We start from the raw sequence: 23,183 nt of genomic DNA, 5'->3' as shown, positions 1-23,183 counted from the left end.
AAGCTATTACCATATTATTATTATATGTTATTTTATTAAAATTAAATATAAATAAGGATTTCAATCATGAAATTAATGTGATAACTTGGGGCATCGCCCGAATCTAAAAACTAATTACGGAGTTTTATACTATACAAAGCACTCATGTACGGAGTATATATATAAAAAAAAACTCCCAAAAAAAAAAAAAAAAAGGTGCTCTACCCGAACACCTAATGAAGGCATGCTTTTTTTTATTCACAATGAAGTACATCTTTCTTGCTAAAGCTGTTTTAAATCTATTCGTCGTATACTTGAATGGATATCTATAGGCATCTTTTTAACATCAAATGAGATTAATGTGTGATTGAAATCTAGAGTTCTACACATCTCAATAAATTTTATAGCTGCTCTTAAAACACTTAAATTACATAAATGTAAATTAACTTAGACCATAAAATCTTGTAAGTTGATATCTAGAATTTGGATTAAGCGGCTCCACTATTTATATCCTTTATAGCTCTGTATACAACAAGCAAAACGAAAAAAAAAAAAAAGCATTTGCATATACGAGTTATATACTTGAATTGGTTATTATTCCTCAACCAAATACATTAGGAATACATCTGCATTTGCATCTGCTTTTGTTCTTGAAGCAGAGACAACAACACTTCATTTAACTTCTCGAAGTTTACGTTGTAGCTTCCTTGAGCTCCTTCCGTCTGTTACATACAACAACATGCAAGTACTTAATTTAATGCTTACCTTATAAAATAAAAGTAAGCTAAGGTAAATAATAATGTGTCACGTGATAGTATGATACTTTACTTTACATGGGTTTGATAGGGTAAATAAACAAACAAGTAACTCAAATTACAATTTTAAAATTTCAAAATTATTGACGACTTTTAAAGTAGACCAACCATAGTTTGGACTAGTGATTATTTCAATTTTTCCTCGAAGTCCTAGACACTAATTCACAATGTACTATTATAAGAAAGAGCCTCTTTTATGTTCTATAGTAATGAAATCAATTAGAAAACTTACCCACAAATGGATATTGTAGAAAGTCCTTCCTCCAAAAGATTGAAAAGATGAAACATCAATGACAATACAACCATTCTTCTCAAGCACCAAAAGCACCTCACAAATTGATAATATTTCAAATGTCGATATTTGAATCACCATTTCTTTATCACCCAATTTATTTGAAGAAATTGAACACGACGTCGTTTCATTAACTATGCATTTTTTGGGGTTTTCTTCTTGAATAATCTTCCCAACATTTCCTTGTAATGCTGATTTTTTTGATAAAATTACTTCTTTCTTACGAGCTAGTTTCTCCACTTCCTTTTGTAGTTGAGGTATATATTCAAGCACCCGTCCAACTGTTGCTGGAATGCTTAGTTTTTTCTGCAACATAATTTAAGCATGTTAGAAAGCAATTAATGATTGCAATAATATGTAACATATTTAATTTGGACGTAAGAATAACGTAAGTTGGATAATGGCAAAATATAATTTTAATTTTTACATCAACTTGTAAAAAATCATGTCAATTAATTGACAAAACCTAGTAATGGTTTTTCCAAAATAATATTTACTATAGTCAAGGCAAAAATAATTGACACGAAAATATATCTCTATAGTTTATAGTTTATACCTAATAACTTTGTCTTAACAGCGGTAAATATTGTACTAGTTCGAATAAAAGAATTTCCTTATAAAAGAGCAATTTTATTATACTCCGTATGTTATAAATACGCTATAAACCTTTTTTCTTGTAAAAATTAGAGGAAATGATAGAAAAAATAATTGTTCTAAAAAACAGTGCTTACCCTATGATCAGTTGCAGGGAGCAAAGCACGTAGAGAGGAATACATGTCATTGATCTTCTTTCTTCGGTCTCTCTCACTTGCATTATGATTAAGCTTCTTCGATAACAAAGGATTATCATCAAATTGATCTGTTGAGCTTGTACCTTGTGGCGATTCGCTTTGCTTAGCATGATCACTAGACAATACTTGATGATTAACTCCACAATCTTGTGCTTGAGAAGATGAGTGATTAGCAAGAAACATAGAATCGATATCGATATCAAAATCGAAGTTATCAAATTCTTGGTTTGTGTCTAATTCTGAGGGATACTCCCATCCTAAAGTAGTAGGGCATAAAGGAGACATTGCCAACATTTTCTTGAAAGGTTTTTAAAACGCGTAAGTTTTTTCTTGGGTTTATTTGCTTTGATAAGATGCAATGTATGACAATGATATGGCAAGTTAGTTATTAGATCGATTATATATATAGTGATTTGATTTAATAATGTTTATGAATGTATTTGGATTATAACAAGTAATTAAAAATAAAGAGTGACGATTAAACCTGCTTGGCTCGTGAATTCTTACGCCGTTATTAAACTTAATTATCATTAACCTTATTTTAAACAAAGTATAACTTTACATATAAATTTTATAATCGATGTTTATATAATTATGCGTGTAATGAGCTTGTGCATTTCTTGTGAATGCTTGTGGAGTAATTATTTTTTATAGTGTTTAATCATTTTTATTGGTATCACATCTTAAGGATAACTGTATACTAGTATAATTTTATACTGTAAAATTCGTAAAAAAAATTAAATTAAAAATAAGCAATGAATAAAAAATAGACACTTGTCAAATTGGAATATTTAAGATAAGTATGTACAACATAACTATCCTATAGCATCTTATGTCTTTATCGAATAAATTTGATGCTAAATCAATTAATAAAGAAGACGTTGAAGGATGATGTTCGATCATTGACTTTAAGAGTGTCAACTCCCCCCTTACTAAAATGATTTAAGAGTTATTATAATCTATAAAATGTTGATAAGATTAAAGAATACATTTTTTTTTTTTTTGGAAAGTTAATTACTTTATAATATACTTGTATAAAATGTATTAATGGTTACACTACTTCATATTAATTGAGTTTAGGGTGATCAAACACGCTTGATTAGATAGATATTACTCTGAATAATGCACCTTTTTTAAACCAAGCGCATATGAATAAGATCTTGTTAGATGTACGTATGTTTTTTATTTAATCTCGCTTTGGAAATCACGAATAGTAGAAAGTAATAACGATTCTCATTGTCAGTATATACAAAATTGTACTCATGTTGAAACCTAATTTTTTCAACCACACACTGTTCAATCGACAATTGACCTGCTTATATGTAAAATGATGATGGTTGACTAATTTATCATATTAATTTGATAAAATTATCATAGAAAATTCAAAGGAGGGGAAATTTATAAATTTTAAATTGTAATTAGCCAAATTGTAACAAGAATTTAGAAATAGAAGATTCTGGATGACACCAAAGATCGCAACATTGCTGCATAGTGGGGTGCATGCAAGTAGTTAGGCCAGTTGAAAAAAAATATTAGAATAAATACAAATAGCACTTCATCCTCAAATATGGATCGGAGGAAGGGAAGTCTTCTAAATTAATGGCATATTAAGTGCTCGTGCCAAGCTTAAGCAAAGAGTCGGCTTTAAGCACCTTATCCTATTTGACCTAATGCAGGGCACGTGCCCCTCACAAATGTAGGGTCCTTCTCACCTTTCTGGCAGGCTGACATCAGTATTTCAGATAAAATTACAAGAATCAAACAGAGCTTAGCTTATTTGAACTTATTTGGATTAAAACATAATTTAAATTTTATTTGAGCTCCTTTTATACTTATATATTGTATTTATTTAAACTTATTTGAATTTATTTTGTATGAACTTATTTGAATTTATTTTGTCTGAAATCAATTACAATATTTTTTTTTTAAAGAAAAAATCAGCTACAATACTATCTGAAGATTTTGAGGGAAAAAAAAAAACTGTCTCAACTTATCTTAACTATTAAGATGACACAATTATGCCCTTGGTCTTTAATCTAAATTAGTTTTTAGTTATAACCTTCATTGTGAAAGAAAGGAAAGCCATAACATCCTTGTCGAAATCTTCACATTGATTAAAGCGTAGAATACAAACGACGTTAGGCTCTATATCATGAAAGTAAACCCATTTCACAAAATTCAATCCTCAAAATTTGAAGTAAATTTTTAAGGCATTTAAAAATCTGAGTATTACAGAGTTAGGAAAGAGTATTGAAAAGCTGAAATAGCGATTATTTTTTTTTACATAGTAATTGATTTTTGCTATTTATATCATGCACATAGTGTGCTGACGTTATACACTTATACTTCATGTGTGCGGGGATTATCATCATACACCTATGTCCAGCTTCTAACTGTTGCACTTGATTATGCGACATGATGCGAATGATCACGCTGTGGTGAGAAACAGGTTCTTTAGAGAGTGACAACAGGGGTTAGAAGGATATGTGCAATGCAGTAAACGGAATGATAATTACGCATGTAGTAACACACTACATTTCCACAAAACTGGAAAGGTTAATTTTCAATATGTAGAACAGTGATTCAATTGATTTTCAGAGGTTTACAATATCAACCTCACCCATCAATATGTTCCCAAAAATTATTATTTTTTGGTTAATGCTGTGAAGCACTCTACAAATTCAACAGGCAAAAGCAAAAAAAAACAACTTGACGGACTCCAGCAACCTCCCAAACATGCAAACTTCAACCTGCATACATGAAAAAACAGTTCTGGTAAGACAACATTCATATGAAAAGAAAACTGAGCAAAGGGCAACCCATGCTCACAAGAAATATCAATAAATGCACTTCTAAAGCAATCACCTAAAAACAGCAACCAAACGAAATCCAGAGGAAATATTACCTCCAAAAACCATAACAATCTTCCGATCATTTTCATTACAAAGCAGTATATCAGTATATGGTGTGCATGATAAAGCCCTACCAAATAATTGTTGACTGACCCACATGATAGTTGTAAGCAAAGCTTACTTACAAATCAAAATGGAAACCCAAAACAATAGCTCTTCCAAGCAACAAATATTCAGTCATGTGCCCAAGTCATCCACCAAGCTCACAAAAAGGGCTACCAAATATGGCACTAAGAGCAAAAGAACATTAACTAATTAAAGAAACAAAGCATTAGCTCTTCTATGCAACAAAAGTTCAGAGTTCACCCATGAGCTCAAGTTACACATCTACCCATAGAACAATCCACTTATGACTTCAACTCCGACATCAAAACAATCCTACATATGAAAGATAGATCTACTTATGACTTCAATTCCAAAGATAGATCTACTTATGACTTCAATTCCATAACTCTAAACTATACAGTAGGATATGGAATGCATCATGAATGAGCTGAGATAAGATGTTTCAGGATCTACGTCTTTCAGTTGGACTTGAGAACAATTGATTTTGGTTATCAATGAATGGTAGAATTCAAGTTTGCACTAAACTGATTCAATCACCTTACTCAATTTGGATATTTACTTAATATTCATCACATACCTCATCATTTTACTAAGTACGTCAGCTTTTATTAGCTTCATTTGTTTTCTTTCTAACAGACCTCTTAAAATAACCCTAACTTGCAACATAAAGTAAAAGCTTTCACCTACCACATTCAAAGAACACACCAGCCAACAATTCTTTTCATTCATCTCTCCAACCCCCTAAGAACATTTAAATAGGGTCGTCAGATTGTCTCTAATAAAATAAGTGAATCTATCAGAAACAAGGAAGAAGTTAAGTTGGGATAATAAATTGTAATTTGATAAAATAAAATCATCAAAAGAGGATCGCATTATAAGTCTTTTCAATAGCTGGACACTCCACATGCTAAGTAAAAAACATCAAATTAATAAAACTCACCCTGTCAAAAATAAAAAATTTAACTCACAACCAATTTTAGTTTACTTCATCACACCCTGATACTCTCTGATACATTCTCACCTCTTTTCTCTCTAACAAATTCTCTGCTCTAATTGACTAATCTGCAGAAACAAAAGTGTTTACCCCTAGGAACCACACAACCAGCGTATCTTCCTACACCCATTTTCCTCTCTTAAACTTGGGTTGAATGAAAACCCTCTTGTGGTAGTGGATACCTCTAGGGGTGTTCACAGTTCGGTTTGGAACACATTATCTGCAACCTCTAAAACTCATCTGGTAAGAGATACCACACTACCACAATAGCTACTGCAGGCGAAGGGCCACCAGATAAGATGCCATCAGCATCACCTCTCTCAAAAAATCCTCAACGTCTGCAAAACAACCAGACCCCAATCCACTGCACCACCATTGAGAACCCCTTGCCCTTCAACACTAGAATTTCAGTTTGGAACTCTAATCACCTTGACTGTCACTAGCATAACCACCAACATATTTGCCTGAAATGCTTGCTCGACCTCTTTAATCACTCTCTGTCTCCACCTCAGGAAGGGAAATCGCCACCACCTGGAGAGATCCTTCATCCAATAAAAAAATGTGGTAGTTGTTTTGAGTACAGAGAATGCTCCATTGAGTATTTTTCAAGAATTTTTTTACAGTTCTCAAAGCATGTCCTTATTATCTCCTCCATTTATTGTTCAAATGTTGGTAAGAATGGTAACGAAACAAGAACTCAAGAAAACTCCATTTCGTCAAATTCGCACCGTCAAATACAAATTTGTAATAGACAAAAATGTTAGAAATGTAAAAATAAGGAAGATGTGTAAAGTTAGGGGAAATTGATAGTAGATTGAAATTCGATGCAATTAAATCATCAAATGGGGTCCAGCACTTTTGAGTGGCTGGACAGTGGACACTCCCAATGCTAAGAAAAGTAAAGTAACCTCAAACAAGTAAAGCTTAATTCATCCTTTCGTCCTAATAGCCTCTGTAGTCTAATTATACACTCTGACTTCCTTTTTCTCTTCTCTTGCCCCCCTCCCCCCCCCCCCCCAAAAAAAAAAAAAAAAAAAAAAAAAAAAAAAAAAAAAAAAAAGGATATACTAATTGACTAAATTGCATAACCAAAAGTGTCCCTTCCCCCTATGCTAGTTTATTACATTTAACACATGCAGAATCCAGCGCAAAATAAGCTACAAGATACGAAGTTCAATAAAAGTCACGTTGTAAAACACAACAACCCAACCTCATATACTAACTTCCCCTACATTTCTATATAGAGTATACAAGAAGACACGCATGCACATACACCATGCCCACAACTAGAAGACAATTAGCTAGGTTGTTTCAGTACTTCTGTAAGCCTTGTACCTATTCGATTTAAGTCAAGAAAACAATGGTTCTTCATGGACACAATTGAAATGCTACTTAAAACATTAGGTGGTACTACAGCATTTATCAGCAAACTATGCATTTGAGAATAAGCATAAATCATGGACATCTACTTCCTCAAACACAAAACACCATGTCTATACAGTAAAAAGTAGAAACCCATAAAATCCTATCACCAGTTCATAATGTAAAAATTGCAGTCACCAAATACTTCCTCGAGCACAATACACCATTTCCAAGCACCAGACACCCTATCCCCCTTGCATCTACTACAATATCCACATAATCGTAGACATCTTCACAATTATAAGACCTAGTATCACACATCATACATAAGTAGTCAATGGCAAGATCAACTGTAGCTCTCCAAAACGGATGACTGCATACTCATTAGTTGCATTGTGACATCTCTGCTCATAGCACATTTCTAATACAGTAAAATGTAGCAAACCATAAAATCCTATCATCAGTTCATAATGTAAAAAGGCTGTCCACAAATACTTCCTGAAGAACAAAGCACCATTTCCAAGCATCAGACTACTTCCTCGCCCTGCCCTCAATCCCCCTTGCATCTACTTCAATAACCACATAATCATTAGTCATCTTCAAAGTTTTACTACCTAGTACCGCACGTCATACATCAGTAGTGAAACATTATGGTTAACACAAGGCAAGACCAACTGTAGCTCTCCAAGATTAATGAAATTCACACTCATAATCAGAATCTAATTGGTTGCATCGTGACATCCCTACTCTTAACACACTTTCTAAATAGTAACATGTAGCAACCCATAAAATCCTATTATCAGTTCATAATGTGAAAAAGGCTGTCACCAAATATCACAAAGCACCAGATTACTTCCTCATCCATCCAACTCCCTTGCATCTTCGTAAAAACTATGCCTCAATAAGCGTCTAAATCTTCACCCATGGCAGAATACAAAACTTGGTATCCTAGCTGTTAACTTGAAACACCAGATTCATATTTCTAGACAAAGGGATTCCAGCACAAGTGTCAGCATGACAAATCAAATTATTCATCAGATTTTCTTAATTCGGCGACAAAGATTCAAACGGAACCGATCAAGAAACAAAAAATTGTCACATTTCACCTATAATAGAGCAGTAACTCGCATCATTACAGTCCTTCAGCATAGAACGGAAAATTCACACCAATTACCAAATTCAAAGTTATCCAATTTCAACTAAAAACAGACAAAAAAAAAACACAGAATTCAACATTATAACCCAAAAAACTGAGAGTAAATCATTCAATCAGAGGCAAACGAGAAGATCAAAAACCACATTTCATCAGAAACTCCCAAAACATCAAACCCTAAATCATAAAAACCAATAACCTCAAGATCAATTTTCCAATCCAATCAATTTAACCAGCTCCAAATTCAATCAATTACAATCAATTTCAAACAATCAAAACCTAATTACCTGAAAAAGGAGGGAGATCAATGACCATGTTTCTGGGCATGCTCAAGATGACGGCGTTCCTCGGGAAGAGCAACAAGGTAAGAGAAGGCCATACCACCAAAGCAAACATGGTAAAGAGGCATGATTGAATCAGTCTCGATGTATTTAGCATGGTAACTGTCGATTCCTTTGGCGAATGATTCCTTGAGGTAGGAGAAAGATAGCATAGGCTTCACCTTGTCGGGAACTTCCTTCACTGTAACACCTCGAAGCTCGTTGATGAATCTACGCAACGCCATTGTTGTTCGGTGAGAGAGAAAGTGAGGAAAGAGAGAGAGAAAAATTGGGGATCGAATTTCGATTGTAACCCTAGGTCAAAGATCGAATTTTGATTGGGATGTGAAGATTGAATGTGAAATGGGTATTATAGACCTGAGCTTATTTCTTGCTCTTTTAGTTCACTTTGTGGTTTGATCCAATTGGCCCAAAGCTCATTTTATGAGCTTATTTCTTGTCATTAAGGGTGCGAATGAGCTGATGAGTTCACGAATTACTCTCATGAACAAGGTTGATCATAACTAGTTTTTGTTGGCATAGTAAATGGGTTCGAACAAAAATCTAAAGTTCATTTTGTAATTCTGTCTAGTTCGAACACTATTTTGTTTGATTCGTGAATATTCGCGACTCACTTACATTGTAATTTGATCATCTTTCTGTAGCCATTAACATATTATTTCCATAAATGACAATAGTTATTTGATGGTTTGTTATGTATATAAGTGATGTTTTAATTTACTAATCAACGTGATAGAAATGAACTTGTATGTGCTGTTTTTTTTTAGAAAGTTTTCATGTTAACATCCTAGGCATATTTGTTGAATTTCTAAGAATGTGTATTTATGAATTTTCATAATGATATATCAAGTACTATAACTAAAGGTGGTATTGTATACTATAGAGGAAAGCACGTACATAGATGTGGAGATTTGACATGAAGCTTAAGAGGGCAATTACCAACAACAGGCGCCATGTTGGGTCAGGCCTAATGCCACATCATGCACGTCTTATGGCGCGTGCCAACTAGTGGGAAAAACTTTCATGACCGAGTCGCGTCATGTCACTCCTTTGCTTGAAATCTCTTACATACCTAGACATGTTACACAACCTAAAATTTGAACTCTTAGCTTGTTAGGCCACATATATAGTCACAAGGGTTGTGTCTTCGTGATAGTTTATTTTGCACCTATGCGCCCATATGCCAACAAGAAGTATAACAAATTTCTATTGAAAGTGGTTGTTAATGAGGTTTTTCTCAATTGTTTTTATATATATCAGCGAGTTATGAATTTTTACTAAGTAAAAAATGATAAAATTAGTAGAGAGATGTAAGTATACTATGGGGCTATGATATACATTTGTACAAATATGACATGCGTTAGTTACTCTTTGCTCACATGTTACTTGTAAATTTCCTTTGTAATTTACAGATATGACGTGCGTTAGTTGCATCTTGTTCACATAGTACTTGTGAATTCCCTTCACGAGATTAATAGTTGTTGAGAGAGCGGTAAACTTAGAAGGATGAGAATCTAGACTATCTATAGGTTGAAAAAAAGTTCTAACAACCAAACTCAATCGACATGTGGCATGAGAGAAACAAATCCTCAATTTTATATGCAGCCGGTTAACTATAGGCTTTAAGCTTTTACTACATCAATAAAGATTATGATGATAAACTCATAAACATAAAACAAGGCAAACAATAACATATACAATATTCTTTTTGCACACTAATTACTACTGTACAACTGAGTAACTGACCTAATTTTTTTTAATTAAGAAGTAAATGATGCAATTGAATTGGGGAAGCTTTGATTTCTCTTGATGGTGAATTCTAACATAATTCTTCCAATTTTATTGTACAATTAAATCCTCCTAGAATTGACTAGAATACAATAAGGACCTCTTCCATTCACCTATTTTCACTTATTTCCCAAAATATAAGTTCATATAATAAATTTGAAAACATTTACATTAGTTCAAGAAAAATAATTTCTAACAAGGATGAATAAGGGTTTTTCAAATTCAATTTACAACTAAAAGAAATCTAATAAAGTCTAATAATAAGTTTTGAATCTTTTGATAATCAAGTTCAAGAAAATGATAAGGACCCAAATTCAAATAACAACTAATTAAATACTTCGTATGTTCTAATAAAGTCTTTTGTATAGTAAGTTCGTTCACGTAAATTAAAGTATGTTCGAACAAGATAAGTTCATCACATAAGTAAAATGAGAAAATGAGCACATCATAAGTTCAATTCAAATAAGTAAAAATCAAATGAGTAAAACATATTTTACGAAAAACTAAAGACCAATTTAGCCACTCAATCATCTCCTCTATTAAATTGGTCAGGAATTAACACAAATTCTTTCAAATTAGTAAATATATAAGCCTAAATATATATCTTGTACATATATTCTCCAACTTTCAGAAAGAAATCCGCTTGAATTGATATTATTATTACCTTCAATTTCCAAATCAGAAATACTTGTTCAAACTCTTTGACATTAATACTTCGTAACCTATAAATTAAAGGATATACATTTCCAAAAAAATAAAATTAAAAAAGAAAAAATTAAGTAAATTGTACACCATAATATATGCTAAAGGTAGAGATATATACTAATTGCGTACAACTTTTTTTGATAATTGATCAACACTACAAAAAAAAACTCATAGCAACATTAGATCAAAGAAGCAGCTAGCTTAGCTTGTTCTTTATGGATCAAATGCAAGCATAATCCGCATCAATTATGATAGGAACTTTAGGAGATAAACACAAGGCAAAATGCAACAAAGCCACCATAATTACGACCGGAAGGAAGAGCAACAACGACGGCGGTGGCGGCAACGTAGGCGGCAACACTTGTGGCAACACCAACAAAAGCAAGGCTGCTACAAGCATCCCCATAATTGATCTAAACCCACTACTTCTTACAAAAATATTTTGTTTCATCTTCATAGTGTTTGAATAAAATAATTTATGTTCATGATCGCCATTAGAATAATAATCCATATAAAAAGTTGTATAAACTTTATATAAAAAAAAACTTAGGATATGTTTTATTTTGACTAATCAAAAAAGAGGTTTTGGAGGTTGTTTATATATGGAAGAGAAGAAAACGTATGAAGGGAGATTATATTGGTGTAATGGGGTCCATATGGAATAAAGATGGAGGAAAATGTGGGGGATATTGTGGGAGTAAGGTGGACCAAAATGGTCATGAAAGTATGCTAATTTCTTTTCCTTGTTTCTTGTCTCCTAATATTTGTATGTCTTGATACAAATAACCAATAATGCATGTGTATTAGGACATGGCTAAGATGGGTTTTGATTGACTCATGTACTACATGCATATTGGATGGTTTGTGTATTTGTATGTGTAGCCTTAATTTTTTGGTATTGGAATTAATACTTGTACTAACTATGCCTCGGCTCATCATCTATGGTAGTTACATTGAATACTCTATATATATATGTTTCTAAATAATACTTTCTCTGTTTTTTTAAGTTGACACCTTTTGACTTTTACACTATTCATAAGCTACACTTTGACTAGCTTTTGTGATTTATAGCTATGTTAAAACATAGTCAAGCAGACTCTTGTTTAAATCGTCTAAATGTATATTATATTAATAACCACTTTTTAATTTTACATTGTCGAGAATTAGAGATATTAATCGTTAAAATAATGCGTTGACAAACGTGATAAAAGAAAGGTATCAACTAAATAAAAACGGACGTAATAGTAATTTTTTCCATTTGGAAGTTGTATTTTTCACCTTCTGGAAATCAGATGTGACATTCGAATATTTTTAAGGTAGACAAAGTCGGCTTGATAAAAATTATAAAAGGGGTATAGAGAAAAAGAAAAAGGAAAAAAAAGGACACATATGATGAGAATTGAAGGGAGATAAAAAGGGGAACATTTGGAAAGAAAAAATGTTAAAAAATAAAATTAATGTACTTTCTCAAAAGAAACGTTATTATAACACAAAATTGTGTGATGAATGTCAAAGAGAGATATATCTTTTCACTTTATTTACATACTCCTGTCAATTAAAATTGCCTTAAGAAATCTATATATATATATATATATATATATATATATATATACTAAAACAGAGAACGCTTAACCTAAAACTTGACACATGTCGCTCTTACAATGAAAAATTTCCCGCCTAATTATAGAATGCTATTTATGGTAATTCTAAATTTTGTTGTAATATATTAATATGCAATCTAAAGGAGTCTGTTTAGTTACTAATAACCAATAATCGGTGTCATTAAATATAGTAAATATATATATAGGATATCTTATACAACTAAATATGGTAGTATAAACAATACAAATATCATATTATAGATTTAAGTTAACAAAATAAGGCATTTGAGCTGTGTATAAATCATAAAGCAAGATTTTGAATAGTGATCTTATTAGATTAATAGTAAATAATGTATATGCTATAACACAAAAAAAAAAAAAAAATGTATATGCTATCATGTATAACTAAATGTATACAAGTACGTAGTATATATTATTGTTAATTGTCAAAAAAAAAAAAATACGAAAATAGAATGTCATAAACAATAATAAACCAAAAGATATATGAGAAGGAAATAAGATAATATTTAGGCATAGTATATGAACCTGTCAATATGATTTCCTTGATTTCAAAATATTATCTAATATATATGATTAAAATAGTGTAGTATTTCCTTATATGAGTTATATCCATATTTTATATCATTTTATAATGATGAGCATAAATTGTGTTTTTATCAATAGTATATCATTATGCAATAAAGTATTTAAAAAAAATCTAACTTAGTAGCCTCTAATTATATAATAACAGTATAATTGTCACAATCAACCGTATATCATTATGCACGGTAATTTTCAAAATTATCAAGTTATGCACGGTAACTTTCAAAATTATCAAATTTTTATCAAATGTATATCATTATGCACAACAAAGTAGAATTGCAATTGTCACAATCAATTCAGCAATTAAAATTAGGAAAAAATAAATTAACTTGGAACTGCAAAGCAATGTAGAAATTATCACCCACAATCAAATCTTACATTTGAAAAAAAATGGATGTTTAAATTACTGGCAATAATGAAAATCAAGTGGATTTAATCCAGAATTTAGTGGCCGGTTATGCATGTCGTCGACCACAATACTTGTGATAATGGTGATTTCCTAGCTACTTCCAATGCATGATAGAATTGACGAAGGTAAATTTACTTGTGTGGTTCTCATATTTTCGGTGGAAGCTGACTATGTTTTTGCTAAAGGTTTATCTTTGTCTTTAGACCTAAGCTAGGATTTAATATTTATCTTGGGCGTAACTACTTGATTAAAAATTCAGTGACCACATTATAGGACGAAGAGTAAATTTTATTATGTTGATTAAACCAAAAGTACACATATGGGTAATATTAGGGATGAAAATGGGTTGAATATAGGTCAAGTTTGACAAGACCCAAACCCAGATTATTGGAGGTGGACCCGAAAATTTGACCTAAATCTAATGGGTCTAAAAAAAATTAGACCCGGATCCACTGATCTAACAGGTCTCGAGTTTTAATAATCACTTAAATTTTAAATAGATAATAACTTGCCTATTACTTGTGTGACTATATTTATAGCACTAGTAGAAAAAAGAAAATGGGCAGCCCTAAATGCGAAGCGGTTATTGAATTCTGCTTCCAAAAACCCACAAAACCCCACCAAAAAAAAGAAACCTGAAACATACAAATAAGGAGCGGTTATGGGTGAACCGCTGCCAAATATTATAATTGAAAGCGGTTTGAACAGTGAACCGCTCCCTATTTGCTAAAGAAACCCTAATATTTCTCACCCCTCCTTATATCTCACACCTCCTTCTTCTCTCTCCTCCTTCCCCTCATTTCTCACGCCCTTCTTCTCTCTCCCCTCCAGCTCCTTCTTCTCTCTCATCTCTCCCCTCATTATTCTCACGTCCTCTCCTTCTCTCTCCTGTCTCCATTCTTACGTCATCTCTCCATGTCCTTCTCTCTCCTCTCCATTCTCACGTCCTCTCTCCATATCCTTCCCTCTCTGCTCTCTCCGTTAACCACCGACCAACACCACCTACCAATACCACCGACCAACCCCCACCGAGCAACAACCACCTAGCACCTTCGAGCAATAGCGCCACACCAAAAACTCCAACGACGCGACACCCACCGAGCACCACCATCGTTTTTAGATCTTACACGGAGTATTAATTTAGGTAAAAATTTAGATCTAGTTTTTTTATTTTTATATTTTTTTTCAAATTTCATCTTCTACATGCATTTCTGAAGGGTTAGCTTATGTTTGATTGCTTGAATAAAGGTTAGATTTATGGTGTATTTGCAGTTTTTGAATTGAAATTTGGTTAGGGTTCGTAAATTTATTGATGGGTTAATGAATTTGTTTCGCTTCAATTTATTTGCATAATGAGTAAATTTTTTGAGCTATTTTATTTTTTTATTTTTTTATGTTTCAGATGCGGGGTGGCGTCGGTTGCGATGGTGGCGTCAGATGAGGTGGTGGCGGAATAGCTGTGTGTGGTGGTGACTTTAGTAGTATTTTTTTTTGTTGAATTATAATGTAATATTACAACTAATTATTAATGGAAATATATATTTTTTATACATATCTTTTATTTTTGTGTATCAATTTCTGTGAAAAAAAAAATTATTTTTTAAATCCATAATGGGGAGCGATTCAGGCATTAAACCACTTCCCATTCCCTTCAAGTGGGAAGCGGTTTGCATTTAAAGGGGTAATGGGATGTCCCCCGATCCCAAGTGGTTCAAAATCGCTTCCCATTAGGGGTTTTGAACCGCTTCCCAATTGTCTTTTTCTACTAGTGTAGTCATATACATACATTAAGTAATCTTGCTGCATATTGCATATCAAAATAAGCTTCATATAAAAAAGATACATTAAAAAAAAATACTATTAAACATATGACAACCAACTTGATGAGAGTAGGAGCTAGCCCTTGGAGCAGTACCGGTTGTAGTTTGGAGTTAGGTACTTTAGATTTTCCTTTCATCTGATTCTTTAGATTAGACAGCTTATGACTTATGTCATTTTTTTATTAAAAAATATCTACGGGTCTATGGGTCAAATCTGGGTTGGGTCTAGGTTTGAACTTTTCAGACCCGGATCCATTGCACTAAGACTCAGATCCGACCCAGATCCATTTAATTAGGACCCAGACCCTAAAATATGAATTAGATTTAGGTCGGCTCCTGAACTCATTGCCATCCCTAGGTAATATATGAGATAAGACTATAAACCCTTTTATATCTCTAATTTAAAAAATTAAAAATAAAAATTATTCAACGTTGAATTAAAATTATAATACGCGATAACATGATACACATTATTGAGAAGGAATAATCAAATAATGTAAAAAATATCACTATTATGCATTAGGCTAACTTTGATTTCGATTTTGTGAGATTTAATATTTAAACTATCAAAATCGTGCAATTGCACGGGTACTATACTAGTCTAGTACTATATCCAAGATACGTGGCCACGTCAAAACTTTTAAAATTTGACTCATATATAAATGCAAATAGGGCATTGTATAAGGGACGAAGGGAATAGTTCGTCGTCTGTTATGGAGAATCTTGGCGCATAGCTCCTATATACTTGTCTTGTAAATAGCATAAATAAGACAAAAAAAAGTGGTGGATGAGTAGTAAATATGAACATTGGTGTAAAGTACCATTAAATAGGTAAATAGTACCATTAAATGCTTTAGTGTTATACTTCCTTTGTTTTTAAATATTGCATCACTTGCCTTTTAAGGAAGTATCACAAATATTGCACCATTTATATTTTAGGAAAGAAATATTTGTGTTCACACTACAAATACCAATTATATCCTTACTTTTCAACATTTGATTTTTTAGTTTATGTATACCATCACATGGGCAATCTTATATTTTTACCTTTCTCTCTCATCCTTTTTTCCACTACCAAAAATCTTGTGTCAAACTCCTATGGTGCAATAAAAAAAGAACGGATGAAGTAAATGTCACTACTACAAAAAATGGAATAGAGAACGGTTGAAATAGGTCTTATAGAACGCCTTCTGAGGCGTTCTTCTGCTAAGCGATATGTAAAATTTACAGAACGGGTAAAAGAGGCGTTCTACATGCAAGGGAAAAGAGAACGAGTACAAGAGGCGTTCTATATGCAAGAGATAACCGTTCTCTTTTCTGTTTTATGTGCTTCTAAAAAAATGAATAAAAGAGAACAGTTAGCAAAGATAACCGTTCTCTTTGTCGATTTTAGAACATTGAGGGATGAAGGTAGAAGAGAAAGGAGTTAGGGTTTCATAGGAGGGAAGAAGTGAGAGAAGAAGAGGGGAAGTTATGAAGGAGAATGAGTGAATGACGGCTAAGAGGAAAGAGGAGTCAGGGTTATAATTTTGGGCCTTTTGGTATATTAGATTTTTCTTTTTTATTTAAAAAAAAAACAATGTTAAACATATAGAACGGTTAACTACGAGGGGTGACCTATATTATAAGTGTAAAATTTGGATATATCAAATAGAACGGTTAACTAAGAAATGTGTTCTATATAATAAAATCACAATTTAATAAAAGTATTAAAATAAATCAAATAGAACGGTTAACTTAGATAGGCGTTCTATATAATCCTAGAGATCGCCTATCTAAGTTAACCGTTTTGTATCTTCGTTTCTTATTCTAGTTTTTGTAGTAGTGTGTTTTTCTAGCTAGCGGTACAAATAAAGTATGTCAATTGTACATCAAATATTGTACCATTATTACTAGGGCTGAGCAAAACTACCCGAAAACCCGATCCGTAACCGATCCAAAAATTAGGGTACCCGATCCGATAACCATAACAGTTCGGGTACCTGATCCGATAATTTGTTATCGGGTATGGTTATTGGGTATCATATTAAAATTAATGGTTACCTTCCGATCCAATAAACAATTTTTTATTTTTTTTTCCTACTTAAACCTAATTATCCAAAATCTAAACTCTTATTTTACTTCATAATCATTTATAATATAAATGATTAGTAATATTATAAATAATTTGGTCAAGATCATGTGGTATTGTTGTTAATTTGTGTTGAATGATATCATAGTAACTACATTTTTTAAGTTTGATTATCATTATTGGATATCTTATTGGGCACCCGATAACTGATCCGAAAATCCGGGTACCCGAAGTCCGGATACTCGAACTTATCGGTTCGGTTAATGGATATCACTTTTAGTGATATTGGTTATCGGTTACTCTAACCGTTAGTGTTAACGATACGGGTACCCGACCCATGCTCACCCCTAATTATTACATAAATAGCACTATTAAGACAACCTATACTCTAATAGTATAAAATACATGTATAATAATATGTTAAAAAATATCACTGTAACCATAAAAAAAATACAAAATTATCCAGTGTCATGTGAATTTACCAATTAGCCCTCTTATATACATCCCAAATAAATAGCTGTTATGCACCTAGTTGCACTCGTTTTCATATGTAATGATCAATGGAGTACGGAGTATTAATCTGCTAATTTGTGGAGTAACTTGTAAGTTGATGTAAAGACGGTAAACGAGGGTGTGTATTTGTGTAATACTCCGTACGAGTAACCGTGTAAAACTAATCCACATTTTGCTCTCTCTACCCTATTCAACCGACAAACGCAATTTTTGAGGTGACATGCATAATTATAAATTTATAAATCCGTGTTATCTAGAATCTCTGTATGAAGGTTACAAGGGTATTATGACAGCCTCTTTGGTACTTTGAATGTTATTACTTTTCTTTTTCATTTGACAAGCGGTTTATGATGTAAAAACGTTTGATTATGCACAATGCTATATGACTAATCGGGTTGAAGATCATGGAGATGGAGGGATGGTTAGTCCCTCCATCTCCCCCCCGACTGGCGTGGGTTCGATTCCTCATCACACCTCCTATGATAAGAGGTGCCCCACCCCTCCGCGTATCTTACCTGTTAAAAAAAAAAATGACTAACCGGGTTGTTCATGGTCCAATTTGGATGCGCTTTGGCACCAAAACTAACAACATATTTGGAAACCTCACCTAATTTAACCGTAAATCACAATTTAATTGAAATTCCAAACAATATACTACACACTACCTCTGTTATATATTATGTACAACTTTTGGTTATTATTTATGAGATATAAAAAATTCAAACGTTGCACATAATATGTAATGGAGGTAAAACAATTTTGGAACCACGAAAACCAATATGGTATGGTCCAAGCCTCTATCTAGGTAGGGAATTCATGAATGCAAAGTAATAACCAGTTCAACTAAAAGTTTAAGTTATAATTAGTATGGTATGGTCCAAGCCTCTAGATAGGGAGTTCATGAATGCAAAGTAATAACCTGTTCAACTAAAAGTTTAAGTTATAATTAGAGTCCGTGAATGGATCTATACATCATCACGCCCTCTTACAAAAGAATACTTTATGCTTAAAATGTAAGTGCTAAATATTCCACTTTTAAAATAAGGGTGGATGACATTTGAACATGTTGTATGAAAAGAAATACCATTAGCAAAATCATTTTTAATATCACGACTTAATAATACCATTAAGATAGTAACATATCGAAGTATGATGTATGTAAATTAGTTTTACCTATTCAGTCAATGTCATATCGGTTGAAATCATCAAATTTCAAAACAAATTAATCAAATTAAATGTCCATCGTTTTCCCTAATGTACGTTGATCGTTAAAGTATCATTGAAGCTCAACCAAATAGACTTTATGATAACAAAAAAACAAAAAAAAAAAAAAAAAAAAAAAAACCTGTAGAAAAAATCTTAGATTTGACGGTAAATGAGACATGTCTTCCTCAGTAGCCACAAAACGTAAGAAGGCCATAATAATTAAGAAATGTGTGATGATTATGTTTTAACTGTTACTCTAATTCTAGAACTTACGACTTCATTCAATTAATCTACTGTACTTTTTATGGCAAAGGTTACCTACTAAATTGACCTTCAATTTAATTATTACATCACCAAAAAAAAAAAAAATTCCTTTTCATAGGTTTGACATTTTCCAAGTTCTTTTTGTTTGTTTTTAGGTTTTTTTCTAGCCCAATTTCTAAGTCTAATCTCATCAAATAATTCAATTATTTCATTATTACCAATTTCTTACGTTGGTAATTAAAAATGTAACCCTAATTTTAAATGTCTAAAGTCTAATGATCTTATCTAATTCTAGCAAGGGAGATCATGTATAATGTAGTCAAGCCCATCCTTTATCCTTTTTACTTCTTTTTCTTGTATTAAGGGAATCATTTGGCTAATTAAAATGTAACATATTGATTTAGAATGTCATATCAGGGAGGTATAAATTCAAAATCACATACTAATTTGAAGTTATTTAGTTTATTACTAGTATGATTTTCAAGTAGAATGAATTGTGAGTCTTAGGATGTGAAGAGTGCGTAGGACTCTAGGGGACGGAGCCATTGGGGTTTAGAACGAACTCCCTTAATATGCTCCATAGTTAAAAGCTTAACAAAATAAGATAACTCTGATCAACGTAATTAAGCATTATATTAGCTATATATAACTTCATACTAGAAATATTTCACGATTCGGGTTATTCTTTTGCATTCAACTTAAATTTATTAAAAGTAAACTAATAATAAATTGATACGAAGTACTGTAACTTGTTTATGTATTACTAAAAAATGATGACACTGCACAACAATAATCCACGCTTTTATTAATTGGCAAGTTGTGTTGGTTAAAAGTGGAAAATGATATGTAAAATAATTACATATTGATAAATAATGGTTGGATAGAGTCAGTCAATGTATCTTTAGTCGATAAATGGCACTAGTTTTGAAATTTAACTAATCTTAAACTCGTGTGACGTATGGTTTTTTTTTTTTTTTTTTTTTTGACAGGAATGCACGGCTGTTTTTTGTATTGTAGTTTTTTGTTTGTTTAAAATAAACTTTATATATAATAGTTATTAATGCCTGTTTTTTTTTAAATAGACAATAAAATAAACATTAATATTTTTTTTTTGACACACAACATTAATAAAATAATACGGGATTTCAACTTTATACTCCAAACTCACAGTATGTGCAAAAACTGACATGCACAATATTCATCTAAATCCTCAATATTGATTTTCAGCATTTTGCAAGAAAAGAGACACCAATATTCAATCACCAAGTAAAACCGCAACCCATAATGGATCCACGACTATCAGAAACAATCAAACAATGCATTATAAGTGAAAGTATAAGTAAAATTTTAACATCAAAAATGCAATTTAAATTAGTTGGAAAGTGAATAAAAATACTAAAAAAATGAAACCTTCAACAACTACATGCTAAGTAGTGAAAAAATTGAATCAATTTTATCGTCAAATACAGTCTTGTACCAAAAAATGCCATCCAAAGTATGATTAACACTGCAGAAATAAAATTCATCCATTAAAATAATATACTAACAGATGGCCCAAAATCAATTTTTTATACATTAATAACATCGTTCAACCATATATTACTACAAAATCAATATAACGAAATTAAAACAAAAAACTAACTTTGATTTTGACGAATAAGTTGAATAAGAAATTTATAGCGATTAGTATCCGAAACTAAGCAATGTCTTAAGGGCTCTGCAACAAAGTATAATTTAGAATGTATCAATTACAGAATTAGGGAAGTGGAAGAGAATGAGGAAAAGAAGGAAAGGAAGTAATTTCCAATTTAGAAAATACAGAAAAGTTCTTAATTTCAAAATAACCCGGTGAAAAATTAGACTGCGACTCTTCAATAAATTTGAATTCATACCACAATTTGAATCTTCCAAAATATATATGACTTTTGAAAACTTGGAAATTACTATAAACATGAACATGCACCAAAACAGGCAATTAAAATTTAAATTATTGAAATTTTTAATATTGATATGTCGACCATACTAATTAATTGATAAGCAAAATAATGTAGAAAAATAAAATAAAATGAATGTACCTTGATCTTCAAATGTATTGTAGAATGCCTAAACAGGATAAAGTTCAATATATTTAATTGATAACGATCATATAAATACTAATAAAGATGAAAAAGATGGAAACATTATATAATTAGATTGAGAGAAGCCAAAAGACGCCAATGAAAATGGTTGATTGTATTATTGATGATGGGGTTAGTGTTTGTTGATTCAGTCCTTTCAGATGGTATGGGTTGATGATGGAAGTTTTTGGAGCCAGTTGGAGAAGAAGACCCCATAAAAATTAGGAAAAAAAAAACCTGAGTTATAAGCGTGAGTTTATTCTTTTGGTATATATATATATATATATATATATATATATATATATATATATATATATATATATTGGTGAAAAAAATTATTTTGTTGAATAGGCAAGATTAGGGATTGAGATTGAAGAGATGTATGATTGTTTTTTTTTTTAATTAAAAAAAATTATTTTGAAACAGGAAAGGCACGAAGAGGACAAGTGCCCTTCCAACTTCGTGTTTTAAAATAATAGTATTGATTTAACGACTAATTTTTAAAATTTACCGTTCAATTAAATTAGTCACAAATTATTAGTGACCAAAATCAACACCCGATATGTTTTTAATTAAAATTGAATTTCTTTACTCCCTTTTTTCATTTTTGTTTGTATGTGCATCAATATCTTCAACTACGCGTTATAAAATCTTCTAAAACATTAACATTTTGAAGTATATATCGATATGAATTTAATTATTATTTATATAATATTTATGTTATTTTCCTATATTCTGTTTCTTAGTTAACATTTCTTTCTTTTCAAATTAAAGATTACTAGTACAAGCAAAAAGAGAATGGAATGAAGAAGTAGTGATATATTCGCTTTAAAATATTATGGTTAATTTTTTTATTTTTAAGTTGTAGACATTTTCTACATTATTAATCATTGAGAGTTTTGAGACTACTCCACTATGGTGAGAATAAAGGTAAAAAAAAAAAAATTATGTGACTAACTACCAAAATTTTGAATAAGTTCGAATTTGGTAGACATACATTGCACCGACTTAATAAAATGAATTTGTGTATAAGGGTTACAATTCAATGAGTACGATTTCAATTGAGATGACAAAAAGAAAATATGGAACGTGATGTGCTTTTAGGCAAAGAGACGGCTTATTGAAATCTTAATTATGATGCATTTTTATGATTATTTGTCAAAGCATATATGTACAATTGCAAGTTATACATAAATCACTTGATTTGGTCATGCACTTTAATTTGCTGAAGATTTCAAATTTGGTGATTCTTTTTCATTGGAATTGGTCATTTGAGAATTATATCAGTAATAGGTAGAAGTAATGTGCTTGGAAAATGGATCTTATAACTCTATATATGCACATGTGATGAGGTTTTGCTATAAGCGCTAAGTTTCTTAGA

General features: G+C 31.6%; 1 protein-coding gene and 1 long non-coding RNA gene across 2 annotated transcripts; both read right to left on the bottom strand.

Annotated features, from left to right (window-relative positions):
- Nucleotides 1-593: 593 nt before the first annotated feature.
- Nucleotides 594-2,231, bottom strand: LOC110711797 (transcription factor ORG2-like). The gene is made up of 3 exons (XM_021890223.1): nucleotides 1,818-2,231; nucleotides 1,027-1,392; nucleotides 594-701 (listed from the first exon to the last, which is right to left on the bottom strand). Exons 1-3 carry the CDS (start codon nucleotides 2,169-2,171, stop codon nucleotides 594-596), a joined length of 828 nt encoding a protein of 275 aa, XP_021745915.1. The 5' UTR covers nucleotides 2,172-2,231.
- A 2,133-nt stretch (nucleotides 2,232-4,364) lies between these two features.
- LOC110711644 lies at nucleotides 4,365-9,105 on the bottom strand. The gene is made up of 2 exons (XR_002509387.1): nucleotides 8,652-9,105; nucleotides 4,365-4,627 (listed from the first exon to the last, which is right to left on the bottom strand). It is a non-coding gene; the product is annotated as an uncharacterized LOC110711644 (long non-coding RNA).
- Nucleotides 9,106-23,183: the final 14,078 nt, after the last annotated feature.

The sequence above is a fragment of the Chenopodium quinoa genome, unplaced genomic scaffold (genome assembly GCF_001683475.1).
Source record: "Chenopodium quinoa cultivar QQ74 unplaced genomic scaffold, ASM168347v1, whole genome shotgun sequence".
In the NCBI taxonomy this organism is placed as follows: domain Eukaryota; kingdom Viridiplantae; phylum Streptophyta; class Magnoliopsida; order Caryophyllales; family Amaranthaceae; genus Chenopodium; species Chenopodium quinoa.
The sequence above is the reverse complement of the archived record's forward strand: the minus strand, read 5'-3'. Positions and strand labels throughout refer to the sequence as shown.

What these genes read in the sequence shown, in the direction of transcription:
- LOC110711797 (XM_021890223.1), bottom strand. Translation starts at nt 2,171, where the DNA reads ATGTTGGCAATGTCTCCTTTATGCCCTACTACTTTAGGATGGGAGTAT. An exon ending in TCCCTGCAACTGATCATAGG is followed by an intron (nt 1,393 to 1,817) that starts GTAAGCACTGTT and finishes ATTATGTTGCAG; the next exon opens with AAAAAACTAAGCATTCCAGC. An exon ending in TCTACAATATCCATTTGTGG is followed by an intron (nt 702 to 1,026) that starts GTAAGTTTTCTA and finishes TGTATGTAACAG; the next exon opens with ACGGAAGGAGCTCAAGGAAG.